The following is a 20826-nucleotide window of genomic DNA, read 5'->3' on the forward strand; positions in this document are numbered from 1 at the left end:
GGTCGTAAAATCTAAATGTCTTTTTCCCTGGATTCCTTGGGTCATGACGCAACTCCTTATATAGACCACGCCCATTTGCGTCAGGATAGATTTTCCGCCATTTTGAATTTTCTGCAAAACACACTTTTAGCTCCTCCTCCCACATATTTTGTCCAAAATTCGGTACACATGATCTCTGGGCCGGCCTCGGAGCGCGAAAAAAATGGGGCAGTGTGTTTTTGGGACGAGCGTTCCGTTTACCTCCTGGTAGTGAAAATAGAAGATCTACAAGCTTACGATGTGACGCATTGTGAGCTTGTAGATCTTCTACGTTCACTGCTTTGGGTCCCGGGGAGACATCAAATTTATCTTTTGGGTCCCGAGCTAAAAGGTTTGGGAACCTCTGGTTTAAAAGATGCTAATAATATCTTTGTTTATTGTAGCTACTCCACTTATTCATTAACTGCTTTTACTTGTAATAAACGTTATAGCTGGATAGCTGTTCTGAATTGTAAACCAGCAGTAGTCTAGAACAGGTGTGTTCAACAGGGGGTCCGTGATAGGATTTAATTTTTGGGGCGGTGTAACCGCCCCCTATAAGTGAGTTTTGGACACTGACCAATCCTGCACCGTGATTGGCCAATAGTCTACAACGCAGTCTACACCCCTAACCCTTCCACAGTCAATGCAAATCTATACTTTTGCAAAGTCAGCCAATCACATTACAGCTAGTGTCATCACCACTAGCTGTAATGTGATTGGCTGACTTTGCAAATTCAGGACTGTGATTGGCTAGCGAAACACATGACACATGTGCAGCCCTATGAATAGCAGTATGGACTTAAAAAAAAGTCATGTATTCTTTTTTTTTAAGTGAGTCATGTTGTGATGACCACACACCGCCCACTTCACACTGGGTGTGTGTTTTTTTACATTAACCACTTGAACCATATTCCTTTTCTGAGGGGAACATTAGCCGAAAATAGCAGATCTACAAGCTCTCAACGCCTCGCACTGCGAGGCGTTGAGAGCTTATAGATCGGCAAAGAGGCTAGGTGTAGAGGGAAAAAAAGAGCAGACTAAGTAAAAAGAAATGTTTTGTATCTGAAACACAACTGTATACAATATAGAGGGGGTCCCTGCTTCATCTCTCTCTCAGCTAGGGGGTCCCTGGCCTGAAAACGTTGAAGACCCCTGCCATAGAGCAGTGGTTCCCAAACCTTGTAGCTGAAGACGCTGAAGTTTCATATGGTTGACATTTCTATATTATAAATACTTTTCTTTTGAGTGGCCTGATATTGTAATATTTTGAGATTGATTACTGTCCACCACTTCTCGAGTGCACACTCAGAAACTCATCAGGTCACGGAAACTGTGATACGGATAAGAATCAACTCTTAAACACACTAGCATCCTATTTATGTGGTGTTACAAACTACAGAGCCATGGCAAATAAAAAGACGTGCAATATGGTTCATATAAAAATAGGAGCAAGTTTATTAATGATAGAATAATGAAGGAAGACCACAATACCATAAAAGTGCATACATAAACTAACTTTAAAAATTGAGACAGACATTGACATGGTGAGTGTGTTTTCAGTGCATAACCTCATCAAAAAGGTATGACTTCACAAATTGTGAGACCTGGTGATTAGATGGTTACATTGGAGAAAATATAGAGTGAACAAGTGAACAAATAAAGAGATACATTTGTATCTATCCTCTAATCCTTTAGATTCTAAAGCCTAATTTTTACTTTGTCGTATGATGGTGGCGATGCGACATGATGTGACCTTGTAGATCTGCTATTTTCGGCGTGCAACACTGTCATACGACAGAGTATAAATGAAGCATTAGATATACTCTAGATGTGGGGATCAGGCTTCAACTCACCAGTGTCTGTTCGGGAGGAATAAAAAATGTCAGGCTATTTGAGAACTCTAATGATTATAACAAATAAAAATAATTATTGTAATTTAATATGATATACTGTAACTGTAGAATTGAAGAAAAGGCAAGACCTACTTAAATCATTTTGCGCAAACATGTCAGCGCTCAAATGTGCGTAAGTGTGCTCTTGATATACAGTATGCGTAGATTCTGTTCTTACCTAAGAACAAATAGCACCTAAGAAAACAATGGTGAATGTCAGAATCTTAAAACTGCGTAAGTGGGTCTTAAGAAGAAATGTCTTGGCTGGTTAATGAGGCCCATAGGGTGATTCACACACAACTTGCTCTTGTCTAACATATGAATAGAGAAGCTTATGGTTTCCCTTGAGCAAGGCAAGGCAAATTTGCTACCACATGTTCCAGCAGAGCTGAGGTCAACAACAGTGGAAAACTAGGGTACTAGTAGTCCCTAAAGAGTGAAAGCGTAAACAATGCTGAAAATGTGCTGAGCAAAATAATCCCCAAATACAAATTCAAACATTAGTACAGGTGCAAAAGCAAGAGTATTATCAGGGGATCGATAATAACTATGCTTAATTTGCAAAATGTAAAAACAAAAGTACAATCCAGCATTCTTGACAGAAAGCCAAATGTGTTTTATATCAAATGATGTCAGTTACAAAATATTCACCATATTTCCTCACATAAATATACAACTTTTTTATTGTCTTTTGTTTTGTTTTGTTCCTTCGTCCTAGAGATCTTCTGCGATATATGCCGCGAGGAAAAAATGTTTTCTCTAGTAAGAGCTCTTAACATCTCATAGCAATGGAGGTGGTAGGCCTTTTGTTTTGAACTTGCCTTCACAGGAGAAATCCTCACCGATCGTCCAGTAGAAGAAGCGCTTCACTGTTCCATCCATCCAATGTCCCATAAGTTTCATGATGTACGCTCGCTCAGTGTTTGTCAATGGTTCACAAAGTGGCGTCCAGCCAGGACCATCAGGGTTCCATGAGGGGCTTGCAAATGGACCTTTACAGGTATGTAACTCTGAGAGCGTACAAATGGAACCAAATGGACCCTTACGGGTCCATTTGGTTCCATTTATACCCTCTCAGAGTTATGGGGGTCCTTGGTTTATGTCCATGGGTCCATACGTGGATGGTATTCAAGCCGGTGGGGGTAGAGGGGTGGATGTATGGGTGGCAGCTCACTGGGTTTTCCCGTCCGCTTGTTTCTCTGGCTCCACGTCCAGTTCAGTCAGACAGCAGTAGCAGATGATCTGGGTGTATTTGGTGGCGAAGGCTGGAATACAACAAGAGAGAGAGAGGGAGGGAGAGTGATGGAGACAGACACAGAGAAACAGGGGCAGGGAGGAGGGTTAGAGCGATCGAGAGAGAAGGAGAGACGGGTAAAGGTCCAGTAATAGTTGTAAAGTGATACATCACATTAAATCACACAGGACAGACAGAACGTCTAATGGTCATAATCCAGGAACAGCCTGTGACTTTGTGGGAATGCTGGACCCAGTGTTGGTATCGTTCACAGCCAAACCCTCAACTACTCTATGTACTCATGGCTGAAGCCATGATCATCTTTCCCTGGGTGTGATCGTGTGAAATCCTCTCCCATTTAAATGTTGTAGAAATGTGTGAATTGCGTCTGCGGTCCAAATAGCACTGACTGCACAATAAAGAAGTTGGCCTGTCACAATTATTACATAATCGCCACATTGCATTTATTTGAGATAATCACAATTATTTTGTACACGTCTGAATCGTTCTTTATAAATTCATCTGTCGAAAAGCGTTTATTCAATTTCAAACATTTAAAAAAATAGTGGAAATAGTAGATCTACAAGCTCAAAACGTGTCAATATGCAACACGTTGTGAACTTGTAAATTGGCGATTTCCACTATTTTAACCCATTAAAACCGGGAATGCATCTGTGTCATTTTAGAGTTTAGCTGTATACAGTATAGCAACATACATTTTTCAGAAAACTCTTAGGATTTGGAACAGTGGTTTTGAACAGTTGTTCTAAAAAGCTTGTACATCAGCTATTTCCCGTTAATGGGTTAACACAATTTAAAGTACAAAATTATAAAAAATTGCCTGTTTTGATCATTAGTACATATTTATTTTGCTTATTGATGCCAGTCATTGTCAGCCATTTCTTGTATATTTAAGTTATTTGTCATATTTGTCCTGTGCAATTGTTGTTTACAAAACCTAAAAGGCAAACAGAAATGTACTTTTCTTATATATTCCAGCGTTCGACGCCAAAATTATATCGTTAATTGTAATCATTTGTGTCACACTTAATCGTCAAGTAAAATGTCATGAAGGTGACAAGTTGACAACCCTACGCAAAACCTTACCGTTCAACCTGCCTATGAACCGGGGCCGTCTGTCCTCAGGAAGGTAGATGGTGATGTAATAGACGGGAACCCCGGACAGGGCGATGCCGATGCCGATGAGGGAGTTGATGGTGTCCCCGTAAAGAGGGACAATGACCAGGAACAGACTGCACAGGCAGTACACGAACGGAAAGAACAGGGTGAGCTGTGGACAGGAGGAGAGCAGACTGTTTTAGTCCTTGGCCGGGAAACTTGGCTTGGTGTGAATGGAATATCATACTCAAATAATGGCTCCCATACGATCATGAATCAATATTTGACGGTCTAGTATTTCATTTAAGATGTGCGTGCGTGTGCGCGTGTGTGCGTGTGTGTGTGTGTGTGTGTGTGTGTGTGTGTGTGTGTGTGTGTGTGTGTGTGTGTGTGTGTGTGTGTGTGTGTGTGTGTGTTTTGTGTGTGTGCTACCTTGACAGGTCTGTGTCTGTCAGGCTGGGTGAAGCGGAGGTAGATGAGGCCGGCCACAGACAGTCCCACATACAACCAGTAGCTGAAGCTGAAGTAGTTGATGAGCTGAAACACGTCCTCCACACACAGGAAGATCAGCCCCATCAAACCCTGAAACAAAAAATCAATCAATCAATCATTCAACCAATCAATCAATCAATCAATCAATCTATCTATCTATCTATCTATGGTATACACAGTATCACGTTGTGATGAGGTCGATGATGTACTCATCTACCTGGTGGACCACAAATAATACACTATGTTGGCCACACAGTAGGGGTGTGCCGATACACTCATTTCACGATACGATATATGGCACTTTTTAATTATGAAAATATATTGGGGCACAGTTACATTTAGAATACTTTGTCTAAAATACTTTGTCTAAATGTAGAATACTTTTGTCTAAAATGTCCGTTCAAAAAGTCCTTGCGGTCTTGTTTCCATTGAGGTCCTTAGTATTCAATTCATAGATAGCAGACTGGCAGATAGCGTTGTATCTTCCAGTGTGAACCCAGCATTATATATAGACTAGGCACATGCCTGTTGGCATGCTGCTTGATTTATGCAATAGCAGTTGTACCCATTGTACCACTGTCACTGTACTTATTGCAGAACCCATTATCATAGTAGCCTACTTAGATAGTTCTGTATATGACATCAGTAGTATGAACTGGGGAAAACAGCCTTTTGCGTTAGTGCCCCAACTACATGGAATGACCTACAGCTGAAATTTAAGATCAGTTCGCCCATAACATATGGTCAATTTAAATCTTTGATTGCAGATCTACCCACAAATGTCTGTAACTGTTTTTAATGTTGTTTTTGTTATGAATTTATCATTGATATGAATATTGATGTTGTATTGATGTTGTACTGTATCTCGACGACACTGCAAATGAGGGCAACCTCAATGTCTTTCGAGAATAAATAAAGGTTGAATGAATGAGTATGACGTCATATTAATGACTTCAGGGCTCTCCATACATGGGGATGGACCTGGGTATAATGGAGGCGAATCTGATCATGGATATTATAGAAGGTTTGACACATTGTGCTGTATCTTTCATTTAGTGGAAATGAGTGATACATGCCACATATTAAACTGCATTGACACCAACATCTCATTAGCTTCCTACTGTAAACCCTCCACTAGTTAATGACCCTTTGTGGCAAAGCCATAAGTGCTAAGTGTTTGAAATGGGACACTTCTCAAACTTCACAACTCTGTTCTCCCCCTAGTGGCTGTTTAGAACATGATGAAATATAGGAACTGAGAATCAGATCTTGTAAAAAAAGGGGACAAAAAGAACGTCATTAATAACATTAATGACAACTACATTATAGTTGTATTAAAGTGGAATGTATCATTCCACTTTCAAATTCAAAAATAGTCTAAATACATTGTAAATTGTTCCTCATAATCTGCTTAGAATATAAATTGTTGTTGTCTTATATATATTATATCTGGAGTCTTTATTGAAACGTGTTGCAAGAATAATAATAATAATAATAATAATATGAGCTACGTTTCAGATTGAGATGTGTTGTGAGCTTGTACTTTGAGTTGAATAGGGCTTCGGTAAGTACAATTTAATGTTCTATTCGTGTATATTACGTAATTATTAACTTTATTTTGTTTTGTTCTAATTGTCTATTTTCACAGTGAAATTGGAATTTACACAGCATTTTTATTTCTGTCAAAAATCTTTCATCTAATGTTGACTGGAACGGAAATCTGTACATAAATTAAGGTTGCGATAATGTCACATTAAGTTAGCCACCCTATATAGTTAGGTTTTTTTAAATGTTTAGTTTCTTACTTTCGGCTCTCTTTTTTGTGTCTGTAAAGACGCCAGGCAGACCTGAAAGGTGCGTACAGTGGAATGCTTATCTCCGCCATGCCGGGTGGAACTCCATATTTGGGCAAGATTTATGTTAAATTGATCGTGTTAGTGTTGAACACCATATTTAGGCAAGACAGACGTACTCTGATAGGATCAGACGTAGCCTTGATGGACGGTGGATCTGAGGTTATACTTGCTGTTGCTGTTGGTAGTCATGGCTGCCAGTTCCCACCTGATGTTGTGTGGAAGTCCAGACTGCTCCAGACCATACTGAATAACCGCTAGCTTGCATAAAGTCTTCATACTGGGACTCAAGTCAAGGATATGCAGGTTGTATCGACTAAAGAGGATGATACGGTCTCCCACCATGCAACAGCACGTGTTGCATGTATACATTAAACTTGGGCCTGTCCCCTTGAGCTCAATCTTCTTCCAGGAGAAGGTCTCTGTATTGAGTTTCCACAGATCATTGAAGTCCTGGTTCGTGTTGAAACCACCAACTATATACAACTCTCCATTGTAGGTAAAGGCTGAATGACTTCTGCGTGGTTCTGGAAGAAGCTGTGCAGATGCCATGCTCAGCCATATGTTGGTTTCTGTGTCAAACACTCTGATAGTGTTGCTGTAGTTCCATTGGTCCCCTTCACCCCCAAATACTAACATCTTTGTCCCAATAATAGTGGCAGAGTGACCTGTTGAGACAGGTGGCATAGCGCCTCTGTTGTTAATTAAAGACCAGACCATTGTTGTGGTGTCCAACTTGTAGGTGTCATTATAGTATTCAGTCAGCTTGTTCCATCCTCCATGTATAAACATGACCTTCCCCAAGACACATGCTGAGTGGTCCTCCCTCCCTTCTGGAACAGTCCCGGAAATATTGGCCTTTAACCATCCAACGGTGTCAACATCAAATGCATAAAGCACGTTGCAGTTGCGGCCTTGGGAGGTAACCCAGTCGCCATCCTCCTTCATCTTAAACTCCACTGTTCCCCCCCAGATGTAGATGATATCCTCTATCAGCACAGCTGTGTGGGACACTCGGTTGGCAGGGACATAAAGGGTACGTCTTCTTTTCCCAGTTGTCACACGAGGCAACTTCATCCAGACCAGAGACACTGTGTTAAAGATATGCACATGAATCTGACCCTTGTCGATCATGTTAAAGTACCCTCCAAAGGTGTACAGCTTCTGCCCCACTGTCACAGCCTTTGGGATGATTCTCTTTGGTACTCCTTTAAGATTAAAGGTCCACCGCAGCATTTCAGATAAAAGCTCCACAGTGTACAGTATGAATAGATTGCTGAAGTCTCACTCTGTCAAATAACGTAATTCTACTTTCCGCGATATCATTTATACAGGTACAGTGGAACAATCATCACACAATAACTCCATATTTGGGCAAGACTGCCATATGTTGATAGGATCAGATGTACTCTCACCTGATCACATATATGTCACTTCATATTTCGTCAGCACTGATGACATAATGATGATATCAGTGTGGAACACCATATTTTGGCAATCATATGCTTAGGTGACTAGCACGGGCGCCTGAGTTTGTAAAAAACGCCAAAACAATACATATCGTCACGAAAATATATTGCGATATATCGCGGGACGATATATCGGCACACCCCTACTACACAGTGATAGCTGCCATCCTGCAACTTTATCCATTATCGTCTCAGTGATTATTCAATTTACAACTTTTTCGATTAATCAAATAAATGAGAATGTACATCTCGTCTCTGTCAGGTAGAAACCACATTATGTCCAAAACTGTTGCTTTTCAGGATTCAAATGAAAAAAATAGCTAAAGTAGCAGATTTACAAGATCGAAACACGGCGCAAAGCGACGTGTTTTGAGCTTGTAGATCTGCTACTTTTGCATCTGCTACTTTTGATGCTTTTGTGTGACACTGTAGTATGATCAAGTAGGGCGTTAAGTTACGTAAAAACACAAAAAGTTAAAAACAATAAAAAAAAATTATGCCTCAACAAATCATTATTTTACACTTTGTCGCACAACAGTATTGTGCAAAAACAGTGAAAGTAGCTGATCTTCAAGCCCACACAAGAGTTGAAATGTGTTGAGCTTCTTAATAATACGCAACACGTTAAAACGCATCTATTCACACACAAGGAGCACAGTGCAAACTCGCTGATCCAAGCGAAAACACAGGGGTTGTGTTGCTCCCCCCGTCTGAAAAGCCCTTTAGGTTTGATGTTCTTAACTGTCTATATTAGTATCCATTATTGTGTTTTTGTTTGGTTGTTTGTGTTAGGGAATTCCTAGATTAGGCGGTGATATGCAAGATACATATTGTACATTGTGTGTATGTATTGGTCAGACAGACTAGAGACTAGTTAGTAGGCTATCTAATTGCATCATCACTGTCTGCTTGAACTGCTATATTAAGAAGGATGCAACATGAGGACATACAGTATATGATATCTGGTAGGGTCACAATGACCAGTTGAACTGGTCACCAAAGGTCTGTTTACATAAATAAGTAGAGTGGACATATTAGGACAGCAACATGAATTCTGATGATGGAGACAGGACGCTCATATTGAAACAGCTTGTGATAGGTAGGATAAGAATAGATGTCACTCCGTCTGCCTGATAGGGAAATAAAGATTGTATATAAACAGCCTGAAACTAAGTAAAGGAGCCACGGTGGCACTGCTTGCCACCGCCTGCTCTCGCGCTTGCTATATTTGACCTAGAATATTGTAAATTGTACTTCATGCTGAATAGATAGTGAACATGCAGACTGGTCTGTCATCATTGCTGAAAGTGCCTTGCTCCTCGAGAGATTCCACCACATTTGTATAGTCTGTTCTGTTCTGTTGGGTGTTGTATGTTTTATCATTTTAAATGATATGGTTATGGGTGTGTAAATACTATAGGTGTGATGGTTCTTACATTGATTGAACAGGAGAGCAGGTAGGTGTGTAAATGGGTGTGATGGTTCTTACATTGAACAGGAGAGCGGGTATGGGCGTGTAACGCTCCAAGTGGATTAGACTCAGGCTGTTTGGGAGGTGGCCTTCTCTGGCTCCAACGAAAAACAGTCTGGAGGCACAATGTGGTTCAAACAATCAAGAATTAGGAAGAATCAATGATCATCAGTTCATCGTCACATCAGAATTTTACACCAGGTATCAGGATTTTATGCAAGCTTCCAGAGGTGGAAAATGTACTCAAATGTTTTTCTTCAGTAAAAGTATAAATACTGCAATGTAGACGTACTCTGTTACAAATAAAAGTCTGTAATCAAAAAATTACTTGAGTAAAGGTCAAAAAGTATTGGTATCAAAATGTACTTAAAGTACCAAAAGAAGAAAGTACTCATTATGCAAAATGTCCCATTTCACGTTTTTCAAGTTTTCAAATATATGAAAAATCTTTTGAAAATAGCAAATCTCACAATGTGTCGCATCGCTGAAGTTGTTAATGCATGTTTTGTAATAATAATCAAACTCAAGTAACTTGTAACTAAACTTTTCAAATAGTTGTAGTGGAGTAAAAGTACAATATTTGCCTCTGAGATGTAGTGGAGTAAAAGTACTGAAAATTGGAAATAGGCTAACTCAAGTAAAACTACTTCAAAATTTGTACTTAAGTAGTACTTGAATAAATGAACTTAGTTACTTTCCACCACTGCAAGCTTCCATGAATTAGCAACACTGGCATGAAGTAGAATGATTGTGAATGTATGATCATTGCTAGGATAGCATCAGTGATTGTAATGTGTGTATACCTTGAGGCAGCGATGATGGAAGCATTGAGTCCACCATAGCAGGACATGGCTACTGATACAGGAATGATCCACCTGAATGGGCCCAGCACAGCATTCCCAAACGTCTGAGGAGTCAGGAGCACACCAACAGTCATTAATAACTCATTGATCTGTGCTTGGGCTGCAACAGCTAATCAAACTGATCGATTTAATTAATAACAAGAAATAATTGATAAATGGATATTACATAATCGATTTTTTGGGGGCAAAAATAGCAGATCTACAGTCTCACAGCACATTACTATGCAAAGCTTGTAGATCAGCAACTGTATTTGTGCTGTTTGTTATATGATGAATCAGGTAGATTTAGATTAGATTTAGATTTAGTTACAATTTCTTCGCGTATTCATTAATATATAAAATATATGTTAAAACATTTTGAAAAAAATATTTGATTAATCCAAAAAGTAATGGATAGAATAATTGCTGAAATAATAATCAATAGTTTCAGCCCTAATCTGTACAAGACACAAACAACAAGCGTCACCAAATCTACACTTCAGAGAGAACGCAAATAAAAAAAATCACTTCACAAGTTTACACCAGGTATACAAACTATTTTCATTTTCCCCACGAATAGCTGTTACCTTTCAAATAAAGAACAAGAATAAGAGTGAAAGTAAGAGTAAAAATATGAAATATCAAAACAAATAAAGTGTGTGACAGAGTTCCGCTAGTCTTTCAAGCCAGACAGACTTTTTCACAATCTTTGAATGCTACACAGGCGGAAGCATTTGAAAATTGTGGGAGCCAATAGGTCAGCCAACAAGTCTGTCTTGAGAGACAAGCTTGTGCAAATAAAAGGCATATCAAATAGCAGCAGATATCAATCCTACTCTAATGAGTCTGGGAATTTCAGATTCCATTTCTACGTTGAAAAGAGCACAGCAGTAACTGTTCTCATATGGTCTGATCACAGCTAAAATATACATATATTTTGACACATTGGAAGAAAGAGGAGGTTTCCACATTTAAATATACTGTACATAAAGTGAGTGATACCAGGCTGACGTGGCCATCTAGTGGCCACAGTAGATATGGGTATGGAAATGTACAGACGTGAGGCTATACTGTGTACTGTAGCCAGACTCAGCACCTACAGTATTGAGCAGCCTGATGGCGTGGCTGTGAAAACTGTCCTTTAGTCTGCTTGTTCAGCATTTTATACTATCGCCTGCCTGACGGTCAGTGGTGGTCAAACAAGGTACTCAACCCCAGTACTTGAGTTAAAGTATATATACTCATGGTCAAATCTTACTCAACTACAAGTGAAAATTGCTCAGTCATGCCCTCTCATTTGTGTATTTGGATGAGCTCATCAAATGGGCTAGAAGAGAAGAGCGCTCCTATATTTGGCCAAGCATGTAGTACTTACTAGTGACTGACCATACCACAGCATATAGGTCATAAAATAACTACAGGGATCTTACCACAGCCACGGCGTCACTGGCCAGCAGAGACGGCATGTCCAGGACAACATAGTACGCCACGTTGGTCAACAGGTAGATGATGGTCACTATAGGCATGGAGATAGCAATAGCCAGTGGCAGATTCCTAAAGGTGACAAAAAGACAGACATATTATGGATGGAAACGTCATCCGACAGACAGGTTGGTAGAAAGGAAACAATAAATATGAATTAAGGAAATGTTTTTGTTCTGGTATTACAACAGTCATCAGATTACAGCTACTTGAGAGAAGTGGGTGATAGAGGTTGGATGATTGAGAAACTGACTCCAATCAGGAAAGAGTTTCTTGTCAATGCAAACAGTGGTGACTATAAAGCAGTAGCAGAACAAATGCCATTCATCAGAGACCGGTCTGAATCTAAAAGGACAGATTTCCCGGTCTTAATGGGTCAAGCTGTGGATGCTATTAAACATTAACAGCATTGCTGTTTAAACAGAGAATTGGAAGAATGTCATTGAGTCTCTGCCGGGAACTACCATCAAAGAGGATGTGCAGGAAAGGGAAGGGAGCCGACTTACTTCAAACGGGCCCACATTGAGAGAAGGGGGAGCAATGACACACGCTGATACTATTAGACACGTTTGGTTTGCTTTTATCACAAGGACAGGTGCTGGTATTTGTGTGTGTGTGTGTGTGTGTGTGTGTGTGTGTGTGTGTGTGTGTGTGTGTGTGTGTGTGTGTGTGTGTGTGTGTGTGTGTGTGTGTGTGTGTGTGTGTGTGTGTGTGTGTGTGTGTGTGTGTGTGTGTGTGTGGGGGGGGTGTGTGTGTGTGTGTGGGGGGGGGGTGTGTGTGTGGGGGTATGTATGTGGGTGTGCGTGCATGCGTACGTGTGTGTGGGTGTACTCGTTTAACTACCCACATGGGGACAAAAGTAACTCACAAGGATAGTAAAACCAGAACAACCTGACCTTATGGCAACATTTTGAGGTCATAAGAAGATGACAGAATATGCACATCACTTGCCGAGATGCTGGGTTGAGATATGATTATGAAAATGAATAGAACGGGCACACTCACAATGCTCCAGTACAGTTTAATGACAATGTTTTGAGCCGGGTCAAAATTACTCGAGTATGTTAGTGTGCCGTTCTTGTCTTTTTCATCGTGACATTTTGAAGTCCCCAAGATGAAAAAGGTAATTTCCATGAATAAGAGAGATTGTTAGAGCTAAGTAGGGCTGCAACTATTGATTACTTTCTTAGCGATTATTCTATTGATTACTTAGGTTGGGGTCAGGGTTAGGATTAGACATTTAGGGGTTAGGTTAGGTTTAAGAAAATGGCAAAAAAACGCTTTGGAGTCCCCAGAGGGATGTTAGTAGCATGAGCAACCAGTTATTGCTCATGCTGGTGTGATCTGATTTCTTCACCAATGAAGCAGGAGAGAAATGATGATCTTTATGATTTTAAGCAGTTCAACTTGTGACTAATAAATGACTGGACATATTTGAAATTTCAACACTATTGACCCAATGGACACATCCTTCCTTTCCAGTGTTGGTGTGCGTGCGTGCATGCGTACCTCTCAGGATTCTGAATCTCTTCTGTGACAAAGTTGAGTGTGTCCCAGCCGGAGTAGGAGAACAGGGCTGAGTAGAGGGCCAGTGCGATGGCCCCGGGGTCTGTAGTAGAACCCTCAAACGGACTCTCCAGGTTGTTGATCTCTCCTGCACAGAAAACAGACACAAATTCTCTAAAGCCGTGTGCTACGGTACATCATTCCTTCCAACTCATATCCCTCTTCCACTCTATTCATTCACATACTTTTCAACCAGTGCTGGAATAAGTACTCAAAGAAACGATACCAGTGTGACACAATACTTTGTTACAAATATTGTACTTAAGTACGCTAACATTCATTCCAGCACATACCTTTTGACAACTTGAGGATTCCCACAATGATGATGAGGATGAGGGACATGAGCTTGACGTAAGTGAAGATGTCCTGGACCAACGTTCCCCATTTCACATAGGCACAGTTCACGAAGATCAGCGTGCCTGTGTAACATATAGCAAGACAACTTCACGCCATCGTTGCTGTCGGCCAGAAACCACTTATCTCCATGTTTTAACTTTTTGTGTTCTTTGGTAAATGAACGCCCTACTTGATCATACTACAGCGTCACACAAAAGCATCCAAAGTATCAGATCTGCAAGCTCGAAACGAGTCGCAAAGCGACGCGTTTCGAGCTTGCAGATCTGCTAATTTGAATCCTGAAAAGTAACAATTTTGGACTTAAGAGGTTTCCACCCGACAGAGGCGATATAGGCACAGTTCTCAGAGATCAGCATGCCTGGTAACATAAAGCAAGAGAACGCTATTAACCACATTAACCCTTGTGTCTCAAATTTTGTTCAAAGTTTCAAAAGATTAAAAAATATTTTTTTTCAAAATTATAATGAAAAAACTAAAAAATAAATCTAAAATAGCAGATCTACAAGTATAGCAGATCACCTATTTTAGCTATTTGTCATTCAATGAAGTATATGTCTTAAGTGGTTAATCGGAGTGAGTTAGAGAGAGTAGAACAAATAATTTCCCCCAGTCTAAGATTCCACGACATGCAAAAACAAAACACAAAACAATGAAAAGTATATATAATAATTATACAACGAAAGCCACTTTACAGTATGGTTTGGTTATGGATATATAGAACACAACAATTTGTGCTGTTTCACAAAGTCGCTGTTGAAACAGGAGGAAAGAGAGAGAGACAGAGAGATCGACAGACAGACAGAGAGAATGAAAACATGCTGCTCTTACGGTAGCAACCAGCACTCATGTAACATGATGTGTGCATGCTGTTGCATCATGCATGTGTGAGTGCATGCGTTTGCATGTGTGAGTGCACGCTGTTGCATGTGTGGGCGCATTAACAAGATATGCATGCATCCATTAGCCTCTGTGGCAGCTGCTACTTACTAAATGGGGCTTTAAACATTCAATGTGCGTCTGCATGCATGTGTGTAGGCATGAGCATGTAGTTAGTTATACAGTAACAAGTAGCCTTGGGATCCCGAAATCCCGAGCCATGTGGCCCATAGATCAGGAGCATATCTCCTGTTGCTGTAGCATGAGGCAACTTTATGTACAAGTACAACCCCTGGACGTGACTCCAACCACACTTCAACCACAAGGCCGGTTGGTATCAAGTAGCTACAGCTGGGAACAATTTTGCATCATGCCTTCTGTTTTATCCGTTTGTCTCTAGAGTCAGACGTGCCAACTATTTTCAATTGCTTCCACCTATCAGTTTGTACTGTACGGAAGCTCTGAAAAAGAGTAGATAATAAAAAAAACGGATGTTGCATCCCACTTCCGTTTCACTTTTGCGGTCACGTAAAAATAACTCATAGCGGGAACCAAATCAAATTAGTCGAAGCAAGTAGCTGCTGAGCAGAAATGGAAATTCATTTGAACACTGTGATGTGATTGGTCGATTGCCCTTCCGGCGTGAAAAGCAAATGACAGCTTCCTGTTCTCAATTTATACGGGGCAGAATTAGCTTAGGCTACAGACTATCTGTAGCATTCAAAGATTGTGGAAGAGATAGATTAGGCTTGAGAGACCACTTTCGATCTGGCGCCTCTATTTTGGCCATGGCTCATAATTTGCTCTGATAGATGGGCTATTTTTGCTACTTTTCGCGTGACACTGGTCAGAGGTCGAAGTATATAAAACTGGGTTACAGGTCATCGTGTACTGTAGGCCACTGCTCAGCTGTGGCCTGGTCGACTGTACATACAGTATGTGGCATGTACAGTAACTGATGACGCTGCTTCTGTCTCACCTAAATACTAAATCACAAAGGCAGGCTATAAAATCCTGGTGGCATTTAGTCTAATTATAGCAGCCAGACAGGGTGACTGGGGCTCTGTCTCGGTGTGAACAGATAACTGGAGTTACTGTATGATTGTGCGAGACCTTAAATCTCCTACTAGTATCTCTCTACTTATATCTGTCCTGTGTTTCATACCGCTGTGCTGCTATGACAAACGAACCCATCGTTCATTGTGTCGCAGAGTGACTCAGAGCCTCTGACTGAAGACCAAAAGCCTAAAATCTCCCCCGGGCCAAGGGGGAATCCCCCTTTAGGCTAATGCTTAAAATGTTTGTTCCTGCTCAGGAGACCCATGGTTCGAATCCCGGGGCCGTTACACTTACATATGCAGGCGGCCGCGATGAGGCGCACAGCATCGTACGGCGGCTGGCAGGTGGGGTAGAAGGCCTCCACCAGGTAGTTGGCGAAGGTGAGCGCGATGATGGCCTGGCTGGCCGGCTCGACCAGCAGGATGGACGTCCACAGGCGGATGAAGGCCAGGAAGCCGCCGAACGACTCCAGGATGTAGGCGTAGCTGGCGCCCGACTTGGTGATGGTGGTGCCCAGCTCGGCGTAGCACAGCGCCCCGAACACGGAGAAGATGCCGCCCAGCGCCCAGATGACCAGCGACAGCCCGTAGGAGGCGCTGTGTATCAGCACGCCCTGTCGGAGAGACCAAGCGGTATTAGAGTTTAACTGAAAGTAACAACATAACGATAACTGGAATTGGAAAAAAAACAAACATTTTGAATAACTGAAATAAAAAATGTAACTACAGCTTTACACAAATGACGGTAACTAGCTGAAACTTTGCAAAACTAACTAAAACTAACTGTCAATGTAACTGTCAGAGAAAATGTCAATATTTCATATAAGTTTTTATAAATATTTTGGGTGGATATGAAATCTTCCAATATTTTAGCTGCAGTCGTTTTTAACTCTGTTGTCAAAAAATGACAAAAATGTTCAAAGGTAGTGAATATAGCTGATTTACTGTAAAAGCTCAAAACATGTGATGCGTTGTGAGCTTGTAGATAAGTTGTTTCTCTTAAATTTCTGAAATATTTGAATCTTGCCCTGGACTACACCAAAAACGCATAAAACCTTTATTAAAACCAGCAAACTCACATTGAAAACGAATCAAAACTAAAGTGAAATTGAAAACAATAAATACAAATATAAAAACTGATGAAAAATGCGAAACTCTAACAACCTTGGGCGAGACGAAGATGCCCGAGCCGATCATGTTCCCTACGATGAGGCAGATGCCGTTCATGAGAGAGATCTCTCTCTTCATCTGCATCTTCCCGCTGCTGGGCGCCTTCAGATCCTCTTCAGACGAAGCCCGTGAACTGGGGCACATGGTGTGGGTGATGGACACCACCTTCTGTCTGATGTCACCCATCCTGACAACAGTAGGCTACACATGTGGACAAGATTATGAGACAAAGCCATTTGATTAGCCTACCTAATCTTATCCGATTTGATAAAATAATCTATTTGGGGGGTTACATTTCTTTTTCTTTAACTTTTTCAGCTAAATGTATTGATTATTCGATTAATAGATGAAGTAATAGGTAGAATCATCTCTCAGAAAAGAATCAATATGCAGGCCTAAAGCCAATACACCGATAGTGTTCAATCAGACCATTTGGTTTTGTTAAAAGGATCCCTGGCTAATGAGCCAAATATGCCTTAATACATTCTAATTGTCCTCTATAACTAAAATTTAAAATCTAAAATATTTATTTTATAAATAGTTATAATATTTTAGTTACATATTTTACTCAAGGGGGACAACGCCCGTCGCAAGTTGATGTCATTTGTGCGTGTGTGATCCAGCCCTAAGGAATGTTTTATTGTCTTAATAAAAAACGACTTAATACTTCCTAAGGTTAATATGAGCATCAAAAAATATTTTAAATACATTTTTATAAGCACATTCATTCAATAAGGCTGGATCACACACGGACAAATGACGAGCATTGTCCCTCTTCAGTGGAAGATGAACTATTTATAAATTAAATATATAAAAGTGTTTTTAATTTTAAATTTTAGTTATAGAGGGCAATTATTATGTATTAAAGGGATATTTCACTTTAAAAAAAAAAAGGGTAATTTTATCGTCTACTCAGGCCTTTGTGCGAAAAGTATGAGTCATCAGAACCAAGGACGGTGTTTCCAATGAATCTATCATGGTTAAAATGGAGTTTGAAGTTACAATTGGTTTGTATAGGAAGGGGGTGTGTCTGATAAAATGAATATCAAATATCTAAATACTGAATCAAGCAACATGTGCCGGGGGGGGCTCACAAAGGCCTGAGTAGACGATACAATTACCCAATTTAAAAAAAAAGAAATATCCCTTTAAGGCATATTTGGCTTATTAGCCAGGGATCCTTTTAAACACAACTAATGTACAAGCTCAACACTCAAACATTTCTCAGCATGGGTCACAATATAAGTTCTCTATTGTGCTCTGTTGATCAAACAAAGAAAGCTCTCCTGAGGCCTGATGGTGGCAGACAAACACCAGATTGCATTATTGTTCTCCCAAAAGGTGACTCAGATGCTCATTATTTGTCTGCTCCAACTAAGGGACCCCCCTCAAACCATGCTCAACTGGTAAGACATTCAACATGGAAATAAGTTGATGAAAACACAAGAAAATTAATCTTACCTTATATATATATATATATTCAACAACAGCCGAAAAGAACCGCGACCTCCGTTGTGGGCATTGATTGGGGTCTGTCCCACTCAGGGTGGACGGTGTGAGCTGTACTATAATTCCTCGGTGTGGAGCCGGCGTGGGAGACCCACAGTGGAGAGGGTGGATGTTGCAATCCCTCTGCTCCCCAGCATTAACAGCGTTCGGGTGTTTTTCCAGGACCACACTGACTGCACTCTCGTGTTCCCCTCCTACTATTTTGAGAGAGCAGCCCCCCCACCCCACCCCACCCCCACCGGGAGTGTCGATAACATGGGATAAACATCGTCTGGCCATGCAGAGCCAAAGCAGGATGAACTCTGACCTAGCATGGTGACACAACACAATGTAATGTTCTAGAAATGCTTTCTAAGAAAATCCAAACTCCACCGAAAACACCATGTCAGCCAGACCCAGTTTGATATGCATTAGACCACTGGTTCTCAAAGTGGGGTCTGGGGACCCCCAGGGGTCCTTGAGTGGGTTCCAGGGGGTCCCCACTCCACAGATAAAGGATTGATAGTTATGGGACAGTAACTCAAGTCCATTTGGTTCCTCTCAGAGTCACCAGACCCGTAAGAGTCCATTTGGACCCATGGTGGTCCTCGGACCAGGCGTTGAGAAACAGTGTCCTGACCTATAGAATCAATATAGCATTGACGTCTCTTTGTCTGTTTCAGCTACAGTGTTAGGTACGGTATGTGACATACTGTAACATACGTCACGTTGTTAACTTGAGTGTCACCTTTTTGGCTCACACACACACACACACACACACACACACACACACACACACACACACACACACACACACACACACACACACACACACACACACACACACACACACACACACACACACACACACACACACACACACACACACACACTTGTGTAGTGGGCTGTGTGACAGGCAAAGCATTGCTAAATAAAATAGGTCAGTGGTTCTCAAATTGGGGTATGGGGACCCCCAGGGGTCCTTGAGGGGGTTCCAGGGGGTCCCCAGTAAGATGTGTTAGTATAGTATCAAAATCAGTTTAACCCCATCCTAGTTAACAGGAGTCCCCCATGGCTCTATACGAAGCCAGTTTTCACTCTCTACACCAGCGGTGTCAAACTCGCGGCCCGCGGGCGTTTTGCGGCCCACGGAAAGGTCGATGGCGGCCCAGGAAATACTTTTAAAAATAGTAAATTGATACTACATCTAACAGACATAGAGTCGGAGTTTACATTGCCTAGCTGAGCGTCCAAGCAGATCTCCCCCACTCCGCCACTGGCTGCAGCAAGTACCTTTGATGGCCCGCTTTGTCTCTCCCCAGCTGTGGAATGTTGTGGCTGATTGGCTCGTTAAGAGTCTATTCAACTACTAGTCGAGTAGTAATGGCTATACTCTTTGATCCTAACACAGGAGTCAGTCTCTCTCTCTCTCTCTCTCTCTCTCTCTCTCTCTCTCTCTCTCTCTCTCTCTCTCTCTGTCTGAAGCAGCAAGTGACTTAGATGTGTTAAAAATAAATCTATCAAAGCTGCTTCTTTTATTTCTCAGGAGCTTGCCCAGTGAAATCCTCAGTGTTAATTGAACTCGGAGTGGATTTAACATTCTATCTGGGGAAAGCATCTGTGTCATTTTAAGATTTATTTGGCTATTCAAAAATAGCAGATCTACAAGCTCATAGTGTGCACTAGAGTGCTGCACTGTGAGCTTGTAGATCTGCTATTTTTGAAAAATCATGGAAATCTTTACAAATGTCTCCTAAATGCTAACAGTTTTCTGAAACACTTATGTTGCTATAATGTGGTTCTCTAACTTTTTTATGTCTATATTATATATATATATAATATATATAATAGGTAGTTAGAAGCATTAATCATATATGTGTTAAAAAATAAATGTATCAAAGCTGCTTCTTTTATTTCTCAGGAGCTTGCCCAGTGAAATCCTCAGTGTTATTTGAACTCAGAGTGTATTTAACATTCTATCTGGGGAAAGCATCTCTGTAATTTTAAGATTTATTTGGCTATTCAAAAATAGCAGATATAAAGTAGATCTGCTATTGTGGATCTGCTTGTAGATCTGCTATTTTTGAAAAATCATGGAAATTCGTGGTGTTGATGCATCTTTGACCGTCACTGAGGAGTTTGTGGGGCTGGTGCCTATGACAGACACTACAACAGCAGATGACGTGTTCACCTGCCTGGTCGCTGTAGTTATAGCAGTGACTGAGATGTAGTGGAGTAGAAGTAAAAGTTCTGGAAATTGGAAATACTCTAATGAAGTAAAACTACTTCAAATCTTTACTTAGGTACAGTACTTGAGTAAATGTAATTAGTTACTTTACACCACTGTTCTATAAATGTAATTATTTAACAACCCACACAAATTACCAGGTATTGTTTAACTTCAAATTGAATTATTCTACTTAAAATGGTTTATAA

General features: G+C 40.8%; 1 protein-coding gene across 1 annotated transcript; it reads right to left on the reverse strand.

Annotated features, from left to right (window-relative positions):
* Positions 1–1516: 1516 nt before the first annotated feature.
* LOC311044798 (Y+L amino acid transporter 2) lies at positions 1517–18499 on the reverse strand. The gene is made up of 11 exons (XM_084056606.1): positions 18364–18499; positions 16897–17103; positions 16028–16346; positions 13735–13860; positions 13385–13529; positions 11824–11947; positions 10355–10458; positions 9570–9666; positions 4699–4848; positions 4255–4438; positions 1517–3178 (listed from the first exon to the last, which is right to left on the reverse strand). Exons 2-11 carry the CDS (start codon positions 17086–17088, stop codon positions 3084–3086), a joined length of 1536 nt encoding a protein of 511 aa, XP_083912732.1. The 5' UTR covers positions 17089–17103; positions 18364–18499; the 3' UTR covers positions 1517–3083.
* Positions 18500–20826: the final 2327 nt, after the last annotated feature.

The sequence above is a fragment of the Gymnoscopelus microlampas genome (assembly GCF_963454915.1).
Source record: "Gymnoscopelus microlampas genome assembly, chromosome: 5".
Taxonomy (NCBI): Eukaryota; Metazoa; Chordata; class Actinopteri; order Myctophiformes; family Myctophidae; genus Gymnoscopelus; species Gymnoscopelus microlampas.

Excerpts from the sequence above, each read along its gene's own strand:
- LOC311044798 (XM_084056606.1), bottom strand. The coding sequence starts at position 17,088 with ATGGGTGACATCAGACAGAAGGTGGTGTCCATCACCCACACCATGTGC. Across the intron at positions 16,347-16,896 it reads GCATCTTCGTCTCGCCCAAG|GGCGTGCTGATACACAGCGC; the intron begins GTTGTTAGAGTT and ends TCTCTCCGACAG. Across the intron at positions 9,667-10,354 it reads TCCATCATCGCTGCCTCAAG|ACTGTTTTTCGTTGGAGCCA; the intron begins GTATACACACAT and ends TTGTGCCTCCAG.